This window comes from Halichoeres trimaculatus, unplaced genomic scaffold (genome assembly GCF_033239565.1).
Source record: "Halichoeres trimaculatus isolate MK-OKI-2021-1 unplaced genomic scaffold, fHalTri1.1 fHalTri1_scaffold_13, whole genome shotgun sequence".
Taxonomy (NCBI): domain Eukaryota; kingdom Metazoa; phylum Chordata; class Actinopteri; order Labriformes; family Labridae; genus Halichoeres; species Halichoeres trimaculatus.
Window position 1 is genome coordinate 33,468,636 of NW_027437191.1, and position 16,724 is coordinate 33,485,359.

At 39.5% G+C, this 16,724-nt stretch overlaps 1 protein-coding gene across 1 annotated transcript in view; it reads right to left on the bottom strand.

Annotated features, from left to right (window-relative positions):
• afg1lb (AFG1 like ATPase b) overlaps positions 1–16,724 on the bottom strand; it is a 47,161-nt gene that overhangs the window by 6,944 nt on the left and 23,493 nt on the right. The window contains exons 7-9 of the mRNA XM_074685089.1: positions 16,327–16,385; positions 1,129–1,211; positions 249–319 (exon numbers count right to left, since the gene is read on the bottom strand). Of these exons, the coding sequence (XP_074541190.1) occupies positions 249–319; positions 1,129–1,211; positions 16,327–16,385 (213 nt within the window). The remainder of the gene's footprint in view (positions 1–248; positions 320–1,128; positions 1,212–16,326; positions 16,386–16,724) is intronic.

The following is a 16,724-nucleotide window of genomic DNA, read 5'->3' on the forward strand; positions in this document are numbered from 1 at the left end:
AAAACAAGACGAAAATAGTCACAGATAATCCTGACTAAAATAAGACATGAAACTTAAAAAACTTGAAAAAACGAACAAAAACTAAAACAAGAGTTTGACACAAAGACTAAAACTAAAACTAATACACATATGACACTTATTTTTAAAAATATTTTAGATTTTTTTTGTCTTTAAGAAACTAAATGTTAATTTTCTCACGTTGATAAAGATGGTCGTACCTAAAGGTGGATAAAGTTTGACTTCCTTACCGCTCCTCTGAGTTAAAGCGAGCTCGTCGAACAGCGCATCCAAGAAGGCCTCAGCACCAGGCTCCCCTGTGCTGAATAACACACACACACAACCACACACACACACACACACACACACACAGGCAGGCAGGCACATAGAAAAGACAAAATAGGATATGAAATTAATAATGTTGAAGTGGCCACATCAAACGGTGGCAGCGCCGAGTGCTCGGGAGGGGGGGTACTTAGCTTTTCACTTCATCAGTAAAAAACAGGATGCTGGGCTCTAAACACGAGCATTAGCCTGTGAATACACGCAACATGACATTGTGAAGTGTGTGTGTGTTTGTGTGTGTGCCTGTGTTTTAACTCTGGGTAAAAGGCTGCAGTGTGTCTATTTACATACAGAGAAAAGACGAAAGCACTCCACAGCGCCGATCCAGCGACGAGCAGCAGCCGTGTCATTCACACCGTGTTTGTCTGCCTGTGTGTGTTTGTCAGCCCGTGTGTGTTTGTCTGCCTGTGTGTGTTCACAGCGCGCAGAAGTAATGAGCAAAATAGGAAACTAGCTTTTCAAGCTCTGCCATTTTCTCCGATTCTGCTGATTCCTCTTTCACGCTTTTCATGAGTCTCTCAAGGTAATGCAGGTCTTTATAACCCCCCCCAAGTCTGCCTCTTCCCATTTATCAGTCTGTTTGCCTTCTCCGTCCGTCCTTCATGATGTGCACAAACATTTCCAGCACCGCGTGTGTGTGTGTCTGTGTGTGTGTGTGTGCTGGATGCAGGTGAATTTGAAATACTCCCTGTCAGAGCTCCACAAAGTCTCTGAGATGAGTTGGGCTGTGTGTGTGTGTGTGTGTGTGTGTGTGTGTGTGTGTGTGTGTGTGTGTGTGTGTCTTACAGGTAGTAGAGTTTTCCTGCCTCAGCCTGATCCAGCCTCCTGTAGTCGATCCCAGAGTCCAGGCAGACCGGATCACAGGACTCCTGCACACAGACACAAAAAAATATTTCTCAAAATTTATATATATACACATATATATTTTTCCCTCATTCTGAAGGTCCACAATGTTGGTGCTATAATCATTATAATCAACTTAAAATATTTCAGATTTTTTTTTTCTGTTTTTGTTTTTGTGCCCATTTGATACAGTATCATGATCAGGGGTCTGCAACCTTTAGCTTTCTAGGAGCAATTTTTTCCTTAGCTCACCTGGATTATAGTCATTCAGGAGCCACAAAATCTAATTTTAACATCACAATTAAGACACAAAAGTTTAAATTTCTACACATAGTTAAAATCTAGTAAATAATTATCTGAAAGAGAAATTTCTTGAATTTATAAAATTGAACATATGATTTTAGTTTTTTATTTTTTAACAAATTAGCAAAAACTTCAAACAACTTTGAAATTTCAAAATGTTGTTTAAAATAAATTCTAAAAAAAATTAAAAAATTAGCAAAAACTTTTGGAACTAAGTTAATTTGCAAGAGATTGAAATTTTTAAAATTGAACCAAATGCAGAAATGTCATTAGTCTCATAATTTGCAGAATTTCAAAAATTTGCAATTTTTTTTGAAAAATGCAGGAATTTAAAAAAAAAATGCAAAAATTTCAAAAGTTGCACAATTTAAAAAGACTTGAAAGAGAAAAAAGCAGATATTTCAAACATTTGCAAAACATTTAAAAAACTGCTGAATTTTTTGAAAATGTGCAAGAATTTCACATAATTTAGAAATTTCAAAAATATGCAAACATTTTAAAAGTTGCAGATTTAGAAAAAAAACTTAAAAGAAAAATTAAAAATGCAGGAATTTCAAAATTTTCCCAAAATTAAAAAAAAAATGTAGAAATGTTGAAAAATATACAAAAATTGCACATAATTTAGAAATGTCAAAAATATGCAAAAGTTGTAAAAGTTGCTGAATTAAAAAAAAAAACTTAAAAGAAAAAAATGCAAAAATTTCAAAAAATTGCAAAAATTTTAAAATTGCAGAAATTGTTAAAAATATGCAAAAATTTCCAAATTTTTGAAAGAATAGTTGAATTTGATAGCATATATTATAATGTGACTCAGCTCATCTTTTGTTGTTCGTTAATTTCTTGCCACATATTAAGCATGTATTTTAATATGTTGAATGTGAAATGATGCAGATAAGCAACAATCTTTCTGTTCATATGAAACAAATTTGATGTCAAATTTGGAAACATCACTCTGAGCTGCCGTGCTTGGAATCGCTTGTTAGCATCTGAGCTAAAGCAACAGATTTCTCTTCTTCTTTAAGAAGATTCTACCCAATTCTACCCCTTAGCCCTTGGTTGTGGTGAAGGGGCGTCCCATTTCTCTGTGAGATCAAGAGGAAGGGCTTGAAACCAAAGGGTACGATGAATTTCACATGGTGTGGATATTGTTTTTGCTACTACACGCTTGTTGGTTTTGAAATCACTTGTTATAACAAGCTAGCTAACGCTGCTACAGCTACAGCTACACCTCATAGTAACTACATCGATGTCAGATCGGGGTTACGGGATAACAGTGGATGGACTTCACTGTGTTTCATGAGTGACTGGACAGATAAGCTGCATTCAGGAGCAGCATTAGCCACATAAGCTACAACAAGCTAACGTTAGCTTTTCATGGTTTAACTGTCTTATTACTCATGTGATGCGGTGCGTCGTGGTGTATGTTTGCTGTGAGTTTATCATCAGTTTGTCAAAATGTGTTTGGTTTGGAAATGAAGAGACAGTCTCTCTTCCAACGACAGCCTGCGAGCGTCTGGAGGTGATGATGTAGCGGGAATCCAGTGGCGTCTCGTTTTCTAAAGAGATGATTTTTCACCTCTTTCTCCTTGGCCCTTAAACCAGAGAGACAATCTGCATTTCTCTGTTAAATCATGAAACTGTAAAAGTATTCCTGAGCTGATTCTGTCTCCTGGACGCTGTCTCCGTCTTGTCTCCTTTGTAAACAGGAAACAAAGAAGCTTCTTGCTTTCATCCCGGCTCGGCTAACAAAACGAGCAGACGACAAACAGGTGAATGAATTCAACCCCGGGAGCAGACGAGCAGACAGGCTTTTCTCTCTCCTGACAGCGCCGTGACGTCGTGTCACTTCTTCACGCTTTACTGCGCCCAGCTATTGTTCCCGCAGTTATTCAAGTGTGTTCCAGCAGGGGTGAACTTGTGACGCGGAGTTCAAACTTTTCCTCGCGGTGTAAAACGTCAACAGGATTCATGTCAGGGAGTGCAGCGCAAACTATAATCATCATCTCCGCCATTCTATCAAAGAAAAGAAAGGAATTGCATATCATCCCATCGGAGCCATCGCCTGGCTGACGGAGGATTCGGCGACAGCTCCGCAGGAAATTATGAAATCAGTGAATTTCTGCCACTGGCCCTCTTAAGCTGCAGGATAATTAGTAATCATCACAAAGCAAGGGGACGGAAATACTCCATTCTTCTCCGCTGTCAACTTTTTATCTCAGTGTCCGCTCACACAAACGGGGTTCCCACTCTGAGCCAATTGGCTGAATCAGGCTTAATAACAACCTGACAAACTCGCCCTCCCCCACGCACAAAAGGGAGGTGTCATTTCATCAACCCACCATGACCCCTCCAGCGGGTAAATAGTCCTTCCAAAACGGGGAAAAAACACTTGTCACTGCCGCGGCCACATCATTAGAGCGCCGTCTCTACCTGCGTTACAAAAAAAAAAAAAAAAAGAAACGGCGGCTGAATCTCCTGAAGGAGGAGTGAGGTACAAATAGGAGAGAGAAGGAGAGAAGGAGGAATGGAAACACAATCAGAGATGATGATTCCATTGGTTATTTATAATCAGATGAGGCTGAGGCCTCGCGGGTCATTACTTGATTATCTATCTTGAGAGGATTGTCAAGTTCTCACTCCTCCAAGATTTCATCCGCCTACACGCTGTGGTCTCCTCTCACCCCCCCTCCCATCCCGCGCTCCTCACACACTTTAATATCTCTCTACTTCCTAACTTACACTCTTCTTCAGGCTTTTTCTAATAACAAATATCACAATATACACTCACCTGTCCAACTGCTGATCAACTGGGATTTTAACCCACAACCATCTCTAGGGTTTACAGAGAATGGTCCCAAAAAGAGAAAATATCCAGTGAGCAGCAGTTCTGTGGGACAAAATGCCTTGTTGATGCCAGAGGTCAGAGGAGAATGGACAGACTGGTTGGAGCTGATAGAAAGGCAACAGTAACTCAAATAACCACTGGTTACAACCGAGGTCTGCAGAAGAGCATCTCTGAACACACAACACGTCCAACCTTGAGGCAGATGGGCTACAGCAGCAGAGGACCACACCGGGTGACCCTCCTGTCAGCTAAGAACAGGAAACTGAGGCTACAATTCACACAGCAACACCAAAACTGGACAATAGAAGATTGGAGAAACGTTGCCTGGTCTGATGAGTCTGGATTTCTGCTCCACATTCAGATGGTAGGGTCAGAATTTGGCCTCAACAACATGAAAGCATGGATCCATCCTGCCTTGTATCAACGGTTCAGGCTGCTGCTGCTGGTGTAATGGTGTGGGGGAGATTTTCTTGGCTCACTTTGGGCCCCTTAGTACCAACTGAGCATGGTTTAAAGTCCACAGAAACAAAAAGAAAAAAAAGAGAAAAAAAGAAAAACAAGGGGGGACAAAAGAAAAAAAAGAAAGAAAAACAAAAAAGAAAGAAAAAAGGGAAAAAAGAAGAAAATAGAAAAAAAATAGAAAAAAAGAGAAAAAAGAAAAAAAGCAAAAAAAAAAAAAAAAGAAAAAAAGAAAGAAAAAGGAAAAAAGGAAAAAAAAGATAAAAAAGAAAAACAGGAAAAAAGAAAAAAAAAGTCCACAGCCTACCTGAGTATTGTTGCTGACCATGTCCATCCCTTTATGAGCACAGTGTACCCATCTTCTGATGGCTACTCCCAGCAGGATAACGCTCCATGTCATAAAGCTGGAATCATCTCAGACTGCTTTCTTCAACATGACAATGAGTTCCCTGTACTCAAATGTCCTCCACAGTCCCCAGATCTCAATCCAATAGAGCACCTTTGGGATGTGGTGGAAGGGGAGATTCTCATCATGGATGTTCAGACCACAAATCTGCAGCAACTGTGTGATGCTATCATGTCGACATGGAGCAAACTCTCTGAGGAATGTTTCCAGGACCTTGTTGAATCTATGCCACCAAGGATTAAGGCAGGTCTGAAGGAAAAAGGGGGTCCAACCCGGTACTAGCAAGGTAGACCTAATGGTAATTAATCAAGTAATTAATTAATTGGTAATCAGGGATTGTCCATTGTATCAGCAGTGGCTCCGTCTGTAGGAATTTGGCGTAGTGATCAGGGGGTTGCTCGTTAAAGCCCCAGCGCAGACCAAGATTGGGATTTGGGCTGATAGCTGGGGAGGTGTTGGCTAAAATTCCTGAGCGCTGTCGAGGTGCCCTTGAGCAAGGCACAAAACCCCCAACTGCTCAGGTGTGTACCAAGAGTTCAGAGCCATCACTCTGTCTTTTCTAATCAGCAGAGGTAGAAGCAGGTCATTGCTTTGGAAGTCTTGAGTCTTTGATCCCATGTCTCGAGTCAGGCTTCAAGTCTTTAATCCCAAGTCAAAGGTCAAGTCTCAAGTCTTTAATCCCAAATCCCAAATCAGGTCACAAGTCTTTAATCCCAAATCTCAGGTCAAGTCTCTAATCCCAAATTTCGAGTCAGATCTCAAGTCTTTAATCCCAAATTTCGAGTTAAGTCTAAGGTCTTTAAACCCAAAGCTCGAGTCAAGTTTCAAGTCTTAAATCCCAGATCTCAAGTCAAGTCTTAAGTCTTTAATCCCAAGCTTCGTGCCTAGTCCAAGTCACAAGCAGTGTTTACTAAATAAAAGTCAATTTTCATGTCATGTTTTCAATTTGAGAATGTGAATAAAATTTTCTTTGGTATCATCCTGCTGTGGGCAACCTTAGATAGATAAAAACACGAGATGACTCATGCACGCTGTGAGTCAATGGGAAGCAACATCTTCACGATAGCAGCCATCTTGGGACAGGGCTGCTCAATCACTCAGCATTAAAGAAAATGAAGCGCTGGCTTTGAAATAACTGTGGATTGCTCAATTTTCAACCAATTTTTCAAATGACTTCAGAGATGTAGTTATTTTACTGCCTACTGAGAAATAATTGAAACCACTGAACTTGATAAAAACATTTTAATGAGACCATAGGAAGCCATGTTGATAGGGTTTGTAATAAACCAATCCGTCAAGAATTCGGAGTGTCTCAGTGAGTAAAGCATCCATGTTGCCTCTATAGTACAGCGCACTTGAGCGGGCCCTGTCCCAAGATGGCAAGATGGCCACCGGGTGACAATGCTGCCAACTATCTATGTGGGTAATTGCCACTCTTGAGTCGTCTGGCGCTCACAGAAACGCAATTCACAGCCTCATTGTTTGTTCTCAAACCTGATTGGACGTTAAAAGATGCATTCAATGAGACAAATTCTGTGGGAAAGTTTGTTGTCCTGAAACAAGAAAAATACCCTCACAAATACTTTGGATGGGGACATTTTATCAGCACTCTCTCTTAAAAAAACACAAATGTTTTCAAGTCTTTAGACTAAAGTCTGAGTCAAGTCTTGAGTCGTTGAAGTCAAAGTCCAAGTCGAGTTTCAAGTCTTTGATGGTATCATCAAGTTGAGTCCAAAGTCATCAAAATTGTGACTCGAGTCCACTCTTCATGACAACAGTTTTAGGATAAAATGCAAAAGCATTGTTGCGTTTCGGCCGCTGGTTTACACGGAAACAGCGTATTAGCCGACCTACAACGCATACTTTTGAAAACAGCCTCCAGAGTGGATTTTTTCTGAAACACTGCCCACACCGTTGCCGTATGAACAGGAAGCCCGTTCAACTCTACTTCAGTGGAGATCTACCAAAATCCGCTTCTGGACAAGACAGTTATAGCGCCACCTACAGGCTTGGCATGCTTACTACAGCATGTTCAGTCCCTTAGTGTTTCTGTGTTTATGCGTTTTGGGCATAGACTGTATAAAACATGGACGTAGTCTCCCCAATGTCACTCGTCTGTTTCTGAAATGGAAAACGAAGCAGATCGGCTATCGCGGCCATATTGGAAGTGGCAAGGGAACAGCTATAGGGCAAAACAGCAAATTTAAGCACTTCAGCGTCGTCTCATATTCTTAGACCAGAGGTTGCCGCTTGGTTTTGGGTGAAACGTCACGTAAACGGGGCCTCAGAAAACAGAAATTTTATCCAAGAGTATTAATGAAGTATATCTTAATCTCAGATTCTTTAACGCTGGTGAGTGTGTGCATGAAAGGTTGACTATATCTGTGTGTCGGCCCTGTGATTGACTGGCGACCAGTCTAAGGTGTACCCCACCTCTTGTCCATAGTCAGACGATCATCTATCTAAACCAGTAATCTGCTTCAAATCTGTCCCAAGATTCAGGATTGTGTCTGGAAGGATTCGTCCAGTCCCTGTTTGTAACTTTCCCTGTTTGTGTTGTTAGAGCTGCTCCAACGTGGCGCTGACTCAACACAGTAACCACCGGCTCCTACAAACGAAGAGTTTCACTATTTCCCCAGATGCATTTAGGAATTCAGGGACCCCGGAGCGGAGGAGGGGGGAGGCCGGGGAGAGCAATGACAGACATGAGAATCAGAGCCTCTTTAGAAGAAAGTCATCGAAACACATGTAGCTCCAATCACGTCATTGTCCGAGCTGTCGGCCGCTCCCTCGGGACGGCCGTTTAGCATAAAAACAGAGTGGCTTTTTTCCGTGCGCTGCCTGCCTCTGCTCCCCTCTGAGCCTGCCATATCTCCCTCCATCCTTTACTCCTCAAAAAGTTGCTTTTGAGTTTTTCAAAGAGCGCGGTGCCATTGAGCTGCAACAAAAGCCAAGGATAGCTGACTATTGGGCCCTGATGAGGTCCAGTCCCTCATTACCCGGCAGCAGAAAACATTTGATGCTTTTTTTTTTTGTCTGGGCCCAGAGAATTGACCAGGCCTCAAAGAAACGCAGGGTGGGAAGGCTGAAAAAGAGACGAAGGGGGGAGGCAGAGCGGGGGGAGGACAGGGGAAAGGTTGTCGCTCATTCAAGCATGTGTGTGTCTTCAGCCTGTGTGGAGGGAGAGAAGAAAAGGGGGGAGGAGGAACGGAGGGGTCGAGAGATGGGGGGAGCTTAAAACACTGCCTTTATGCTGGCAAGTTCTGGACGACTCTTCTGACATCAAAGTGTTTTCACTAACTGGGAGCTGCTGTGTGTGTGTGAGAGTGTGTGTGTGAGTGTGTGTGAGTGTGTGTGGGGGTGGTATCTGCTGATTTTATTCATTCTCAGGCAGTCAGGGGGGGTACATGACAATGTGAACACCCTAATTACACCTAATGATCTATTCCCTTAAAGTGTGACCGCCTTGGGCCAGCCGCGGTTTGTTCGCCGAGGTCGTTCTCACAACCTCCCCCTGCCTCGGCTGCTCCTCTTGGGGAAACATCTTTTCAGGCGGAGGCCCCACCTTTCCTGATCCAGGACCCCACTGGACCCACCACCCTCAACCCCTTCTTGAGCTCCATGGAGGACCCGAAAACCCAAACCTCCTCCTGAACTCAGTGGAGTCTGTGCTACCTGCACCTGGCCGACAGAGGCTCCACCTGTTGGTGGCGACGCATCAACTCAGTCACACGGCTCTTTGACTCCTCTGCAGTGGCTCCTTGTAGCTTTAAAAAATACTATTAAAATAAAGAATTGTTATTTTTCTTCCAGAGGGTGTTGATGATTAAAGACACTGACACTAAATAAAATCCTGTGTTAACATTTAGTTGAACTAAATCTTCATCCCATCTGTCAATAAAGCCTGCCACCGCTCTACTTCACCTCCTACAACATCAACAGCCCACCAACTTTCCATGCACCTGTGGATAACCTCAAGTTTTACAGCCCTGGGAAGATAACTACATCTACAAAAAGACTCATCTGGAAGAAAAGACAGATTTTAATTCTGTGAGGATGGATTCATTTAACTGACAACGTGCCATTGATATGTGGCAGGACATTTGCAAACAACAAAGAAAAGATTTTAAGTTAAGATAAATCTATAGATGTTATCAAATTCAAGTATCATTTCATATATATGAAGATTTTGTATGTTAATCAAATCTTCTTTTGTGGATTTTTTGCATTTTTTATTTTCAAAATTGGTAAAATCTTTGCATATTTTTTAACCTTTGAAAATTATTAAAATTTGAAAATGAAATTAAAATTTGGGGAAATTTTCTTAATTCTTTTTTTAAGTTAAAAAAGGACATTTTTGCCCATTTCTACCATAAAAAACATTTTTCATAATTTTTGCACATTTTTGAAACTTAAAAAAAATAATAATAATAATTTTCTTTATTTTATTGTTTTTAGTTTCAAAAAGATATTTTTGACCATATAAATGTTTTTCAAAATGTTTGCAAATTTTTGAAACATCAAAAGGAATTGAAATTTTTCACAAGTTTGCTTTAAATCATTATTTCAAAATTTTTAGAAAAAGAAAATTTAGCAAATTTTTGACTTGTTAAACGTTTTCAAAATTTTTCACAAATTCTTCACAAATTTTTGAAATTTCAAAAAGGAAATTAAAATTTTTGCAAATTTACTTAATTTCTGTTTTTTAGTATCTAAAAAACATTTTTTTGCACATTTTTGACTTTTTAAATGTTTTTCAAATTTTTGGAAACTTCAAAAAGAAATTGAAATGTTTGCAAATTTACTACATTTAATTTTATATTTCATCAAAAGATATTTTTGCAAATTTACTTAAATTAATTTTTAAATTTTTTGAATTTATGAAATTGTCAAAGGTTTTCAAAATTGCTGAAACTTTTTAAAACTTTAAAATTGTTTTAAATTTTTGGTTGAAATTAACGGTTTGGTACAGGTTGGATTGGTTAAGCCTTGTCCTGTTTGTGTGGCCTTCGCCAACTGAGCCCCCTTGTGGTAGGTGGAGTGTAAGCCAGATGCGGATAGCTGCGACAGTTAAATAACAGAGTGACGCCATAGCGGCAGGATACAGTGTACTCTGCTAATAAATCCAAGGAAGAAGAAAAACGTGACTCAGTAAACAAAGAGCAACAATGAAGATTTCCAGCAATTCGTCTTCTTTGTGACTGGCATGTGTCACACAGGAAGTGATGATTCCTTTAACCAATCAACGGTCTTCCAGCATCAGATCAGTTTAGTCTGGTACCCCAAGGAAAAGGGTCCCAATAAGTTATTTGGGGACCTGTCAGGGGGATTAGTCAGTGGAAATGTGTGCCGTAAGAATCTCATATCTTCATGTAAACGACTGTAAGACTATTTATTCTAATTGCTAAGATCTGAAAGCAGCTGTCTTCTCAGCTTTGTGCGCTCCAAATGTGAAAATGGGCAGAGCATCAAGAGGTGAGGCAGAGCGGCAGACAATGGGATTAAAACGCCGCGTTAGGGGAGTGGATTAAATGTTGCCTTCAGTTTGCAGGTGGTCTGCTTTACAAGTGAATACGTGGAGTACAGTAAAACGCACCTGTGTGCATGAATGCATGTGTGATCAAACAGCTCGGACACGTGCTGATAATCAAACATCGGGAAACATCAGCTCAGAGGAAAACACAAGCAGAGGGGAAACGATCGTTTAGAAATCAGCTGATAAAGAAAAGACAAAATCAATTTGCACTTAATTAATTGTTCGGTCTGTAGAAGTGAGACACTGATACGAAAGAGAAAAAACGCAGCACTACTAAACGCTCGAGAAGAACAATGACGATCATCAAACATCAACATCTATTTGATTTGAACTGGCAGCCCGTCCTTCTCACCAAGGCCTCCGCTCTCAATCCTCAATTTTTCCGTCTCTATCATCCCGTCTTTATTTATTTATTTCTATTTTTCTCATCACCAACTGCACAACAGATAGCAAATTATTAACAATGGCGCTCACAAAGGAGGAGAAGGGGAGCTGATCAAAAGAAGGGTTAACAGCTTGAAACCCACAGATACTCAAAGTTGCCTCAGGGTTGTTGTCATGTTTTCCCCCCCTCCAGCTGCATTGTGCACGACTGCAATCGAACAAGCAGCGGGAAAATAAAGTCACTATTCTGCTACCAAAATACAGAGACCTGACCTTGGGTGAGTAAAGCCAGCGAGCAGAACGGGATGGTAAGAGAATAAAGAGGCGGATGGAGAGGCAGGGAGAGGATGGCGCTGAAAAGTGGAGTGGAGAGGGAGGATGGTTTTTGAGGGAGAAAGAGAATCTTAGTTACAATACTGGCAGTGTCCATTAAAAAAAGGCCTTAAACCTTGTATTTTACAGAACTCTGAGCTTTGCCATGGCTACAAAGAAAAAGGAACCTGATTAAATGAATAGAGTCCCTGATGGAGTCCACGCAGACGCTAAAGAGGACAAGAAATTACAAATGGCTGTGAATGAAAACAGAAAACAAACTCAATATTCAAAAGCAGTCAGGGACTTTTAGGTCCTTTGAAGTTGTGTACTTGAATGTCTGAAAAGAGAGTCTACTTCAAATTAAAGGCAATTTTCCACCAAGTTTCTCTGGATGCCCAGACACTGCTAATGCTCGTCCTCAGTTATAGATTTCTCTGAAGCCTGAGCCGCAGCAAACCGTGCTTCTTCCTCTGACTGTATACAAACATGGACGACATATTCACCTCGCTTCATTGTGAAGGGGTGAAGCCAAAATACCAACATGTTTCTGATGCATTCTGGAGTGATAAATGTGATAACACAAACCAGCCACACGCTGCTGATGCTGTTGTTGTTCCCTCTGGAAACCGGTGAAAATCCTGAATGAACAACAAAGATAAGGAAACTCCTCCGTCTTTAGGGTTAGATGTGTGACCAATGAGAGAAAAATCTGATCACATGTGGCTTTTGTTGACAACTCTGGACCACGAGGGACTTTTGCTGCATGAACATAAACAAACCAAGTGACAACCGCAACAATTGGATCATTTTTGCCAAGAAACAGAACAAAGCAAACGAGCTACAGGTGTGAACACACCCTGAGATAGCCTTTAAAAATGATCCACATTTTAATTTTGCTTTTTCTTCAATATGTACTTTAAAGAGATAGACCCGATATGTTTTTTTCAGGGCCAATACTGATACCAATTATTAGTACTTAAGGACACAGATGAGATGAGTGATTTTATCAATATATCTTATCTTTTTTCCAAATGTCAAAAAATTCTAAAATGTTAAAAAATTCGTAAAGCACAAAAACAATTTTTTAAATGTTAATTTTTTTAAAAAAACTCTTGATAATTTCAAAAAAATTATATTATTTATTTATTTATGTCAATATTTTATTTATCTTTTTTTTTTTTTTTTTTTTTTGGGGGGGGGGGTATTTTTTAGGAATTTCACAGTTTCTTTTTTTTTTAATTTAAGGAATTTCACTTTTTAAAATTTTATAAATTTATTTTTTTTTTTAAATTGCAATTTCTTTTTTTTTACATCTCTTAAATTTTAGGTATTTCACTTTTTTTCAATTTCAAAAATGTATTTTATTTATTTATTTATGTCAATATTTTCTTTTTCTTTTTTTTTTTTTGGGGGGGGGGGGTATTTTTTTAGGAATTTACCAGTTTCTTTTTTTTTTTTTTAATTTAAGGAATTTCACTTTTTAAAATTTTATAAATTTCAAACTTTAAAAAAATTGCAAATTTGATTTTTTTTTTACATCTCTTTAATTTTAGGTATTTCACTTTTTTTCAATTTCAGAAACTTAAAACTTCAAAAATTGCAAATTTATAAAATTTCATTTTTTTTTACATTTCTGCATTTTTTTTAATTTTAAGGATTTCACTTTTTTAAATTTTAGAAATTTAAATTTTCAAAAAATTGCAAAAGTATTTAATTCAATTTTTTTGACATTTTTGCAAATTTTCAAAATAAAAAAAGTATCAAATTTAATTCAGTCATATCAATTTTTTGCAAATTTACGAAATAAAAAAAAACCTTTTGGGGGGGAATTTTTGAAATTTAAAATTTCTGGGAAACTCTCGTTATTTCTTTCCTTTTTTTCCCAAATTCATTCCAAGTAAAAAAAACTATGACATCACACAAGCAATTAAAAATTAAAAAAACTCATTGTTTCGTTAATTATTGACTAGATTATAACCATGTATAGAATGTTTTACAGTGTTTATTGTGAAGATGAAGTAGATTTTGTGGCTCCTGAATGACTTTAATCCAGGTGAGCTGAGGAAAAATGGCTCCTATGAGGTTAAAGGTTGCAGATCCCTGCTCTAGTGTATTGTGTGTTTGGAGGAATGTGGTGTTAAAAATCAGTCAGAGGTTTCCCTCTGTGTGACCCACCACAGTTTTTGGAACAGGTTAAAATGTAGAAATCATTGAGTGAGTGCCTAAAATAAAGTCAGCTTTATCCGTTTCATTTTTAACACGTAATCCAACTTGGGCAGAAAGTTGAAAAAGTTGAAATTCGGTGAAAACCTTTTTAGATAAAGTGAGGAGATGTTTTGGGGGATGGGAGCTGAGGAAAAAGGGTCTGAACTAATCAGAAGTCAATAGTTAAATAAAGACGTCAACCCGAGAGGACAGAGGCGGATTAACCTTCTCCTCGGCGGCTCAGGTGACAGGGGAGGAGAGGTCAGGGGCGGCTTCTTACTTTCCAACGCCCTCATTCACGTCCTGGCTCTCTATGGAAACACGCTCAGGCACGCCATGCAGGAGCGAGCTCCACCAGGAAGCCAGAACGCCTCGCCGCCACCGAAGCTCCCTGCCAGCATTAATTCAATCTATTAAGGGTCAGCTAGTTAGCGGCGTGACCCCGCTAAAACACGCTTTAACTTTACAGAGGAGGCTGCTATAGAGGCAGAGCCAGGCACCCCCAAAACCCCCGACCCCGAAAACCAGATGGCCTCACAAAGGGGAACATGGGACCCTGAAAGAGAGGAGGCAGCGCGGGGCAGGAGGGACAACAGGCATTCAGGGCCCTGATGAGGGTGGATTAGGGAGGGCAAGGGTGCTGGGAGGAGGAGTGGGTGGGGAGCAGGGTGGGGAGCAGGGTGACTCCGAGGCCTCCCTGGTCGTGGCGTGTTTACACTCCAACACGTTTGTCCAGAAATGTTTGATACTTCTTCACCTGCTGCTAGCTTCTGTGAGTTAGCCTCAGGTCTGAATCTATGACGGTTTTAACGAGACGAGTCTTCAACTGAGGGTTTCTGATTGCTCAGACTTTTTCCTTAGTCAACGAACAGTCAAGTCAAATTTTATTTATATATCACATTTTAAAACAACCGCAGTCGACCAAAGAGCTGTTCAAGCTTAAAAGCAAGATCAATACAAACAAATAGCTAATAAAAAATACTTAAAACAGCAGAAAAGTAGAAAGACACAATAAATAAAAGAAAATTGTAAAAATAAATATATATCATCAAATCAGGTTTTTTTTTTAGAGCACTGTTAACACGAGCAAACCGATCTCATAGCCACTTTTTCCACTACAAGAAAAGGAGCTAAAACACTCAGATAAATAAATGAACATGGCAGATTTGAAGCAAAAGCTTTATTTATTTACTGACAGAATATAACATGAATGAACTGAAACGGTCGCTGTCAGTAAGTTTGCGTTTTGCGTTAGAAAAGTGCACTACACATAGGAATAAACTGGCTTTAAAAACTATGTTACAAAGCCTCCGTCTGACACTTTGTGCAAAATGTCATCAAAGGTATAAAGTCAGGGTTAGGTAAAGGGGCTCAGCAACAAACAAACAAATTAAAAGTAAAATATGTTGCTGAGACGTGCAGCCTCTGACTTTAGCTTAAAATCAGCTAATTTGCCAAAATGTGCAGCTGTGATCCTCTTTCGTAGCAGTTTTTTTTTTTCTTCTGAATCTGGTTTACCTGTTATTGGTTGAGTATAATTTATTCAGTTATTTAATTATTCAAAATTTGATTTATTTTTTGTAAAATATTTTTTTCTCTTTTTTTTCTTTATTTTTTCCTTTATTCTTTTTTTCTTTCAACTTATTATATGTTTCCCATTATGAAAATTCACAAGCTCAATTATTGCAATTATTTTATTATTTTTTGCATCTTGAAAACTGAAAAAAAATAAATAAAAATAAATAAAAATAAAAATAAATTATAAAAATTAAAAAAAAAAAAAAGATAAAAAAGGAAATAAAAAAATCTGCATCTGCATTTTTTTTTACTTGATCATTTTGTCTTTAAATAACTCGAAACTTTTTGTCTGGACTGATAAGATGAATGTGGCTCATATTGATTATAGTAAGACAATTTATAAAATAGTACAAAAAAAACTTGATAGTTAAAGTCAGGGTTCTGACTTTTTCTCAGAAAAATGTGATAATTTTTTTTTGGACATATTTGTTTTTTTTGTTTTTGTTTTTTTTTAGTGGCCCTGATCCTCCTGGAATCAGAGTCCCCCAAATCAAATAGTCAAATCACCAACTTTTCCAGGTCACCTCTGGTTTTATCAGAAATAAAGGATGAAGTTGAACAATTGGTTTTACTATTTAGACAAACACCAATAAAAGATGCAAGAATGCTGCCCCCCTCTGTCACAAATTACACGACAACAATTAATGATGCAGTTATTAATGATCAGCATCACTCCAAACACATCAGCGCTGCTCTGAGATGCAGGAAGGATAATGGCTCTGCCTGCTTAAATTGCAAAGCAGATTTTGTGTTGGAGATGCTAAACCCTCACATCGCTCCTTCCCCCCCGTTTACTCCTGAAATGCAGCAGCCGGGGTCGGTCCCTCAGCTCACCTGCCCGTCTCCCCCTCGCATTACCTGCGCTCGCCGCCGCTCTTTCAGAAAGACGCGCCCGTCTCTCTGCTATGATCAAAGCCGGCTTTGTGACACGGTGCGAGGCATCCAGGAAGCACTGAACATCAAACCGCTAAAGAGCAACTCGCAAAAAAAAAAGACACACACAGGCGGCGGGCAGGGGCGCACATGCAAATGTGTGTATGTGTGTTTATGTGTGTGGTAAACAAATGAATAAATTAAGGAGACAAGGGAGAGGGATGACTTTGTCTCTACCTTCAGCACGTCGATGAAAGGTAGAAAGGTGTCCCTCTGAAGTCCGTTTTTGTACAGATCTGAAAGCAGAGAGGAGGGCCTGTATTAGAGGTGCTGTTTAGCTCCTAATAATGTCATTCCCCCGCCGCAGATTGGCAGATAAAGTGGCTATTGATGAACTGAAGGATGGGTGGGGAGGCTCCACAAAAGGACTGGGACCAGGGGATAAAAATGGATTTCTCTACCGGCAGCGGCAGCAACATAAAATTCATTACATTCCCAAACAATGGTGGCGAGAGAAAGGACTGTCGCCTTTTCAGCGCGGACAATGTCCGCAGCGGCTCGCTGAATGGAGGTTTCAATTAGCTCGGCTGGAACAAATTACATCTGAAGTAGCATCCATGATAGACAGATAAAAC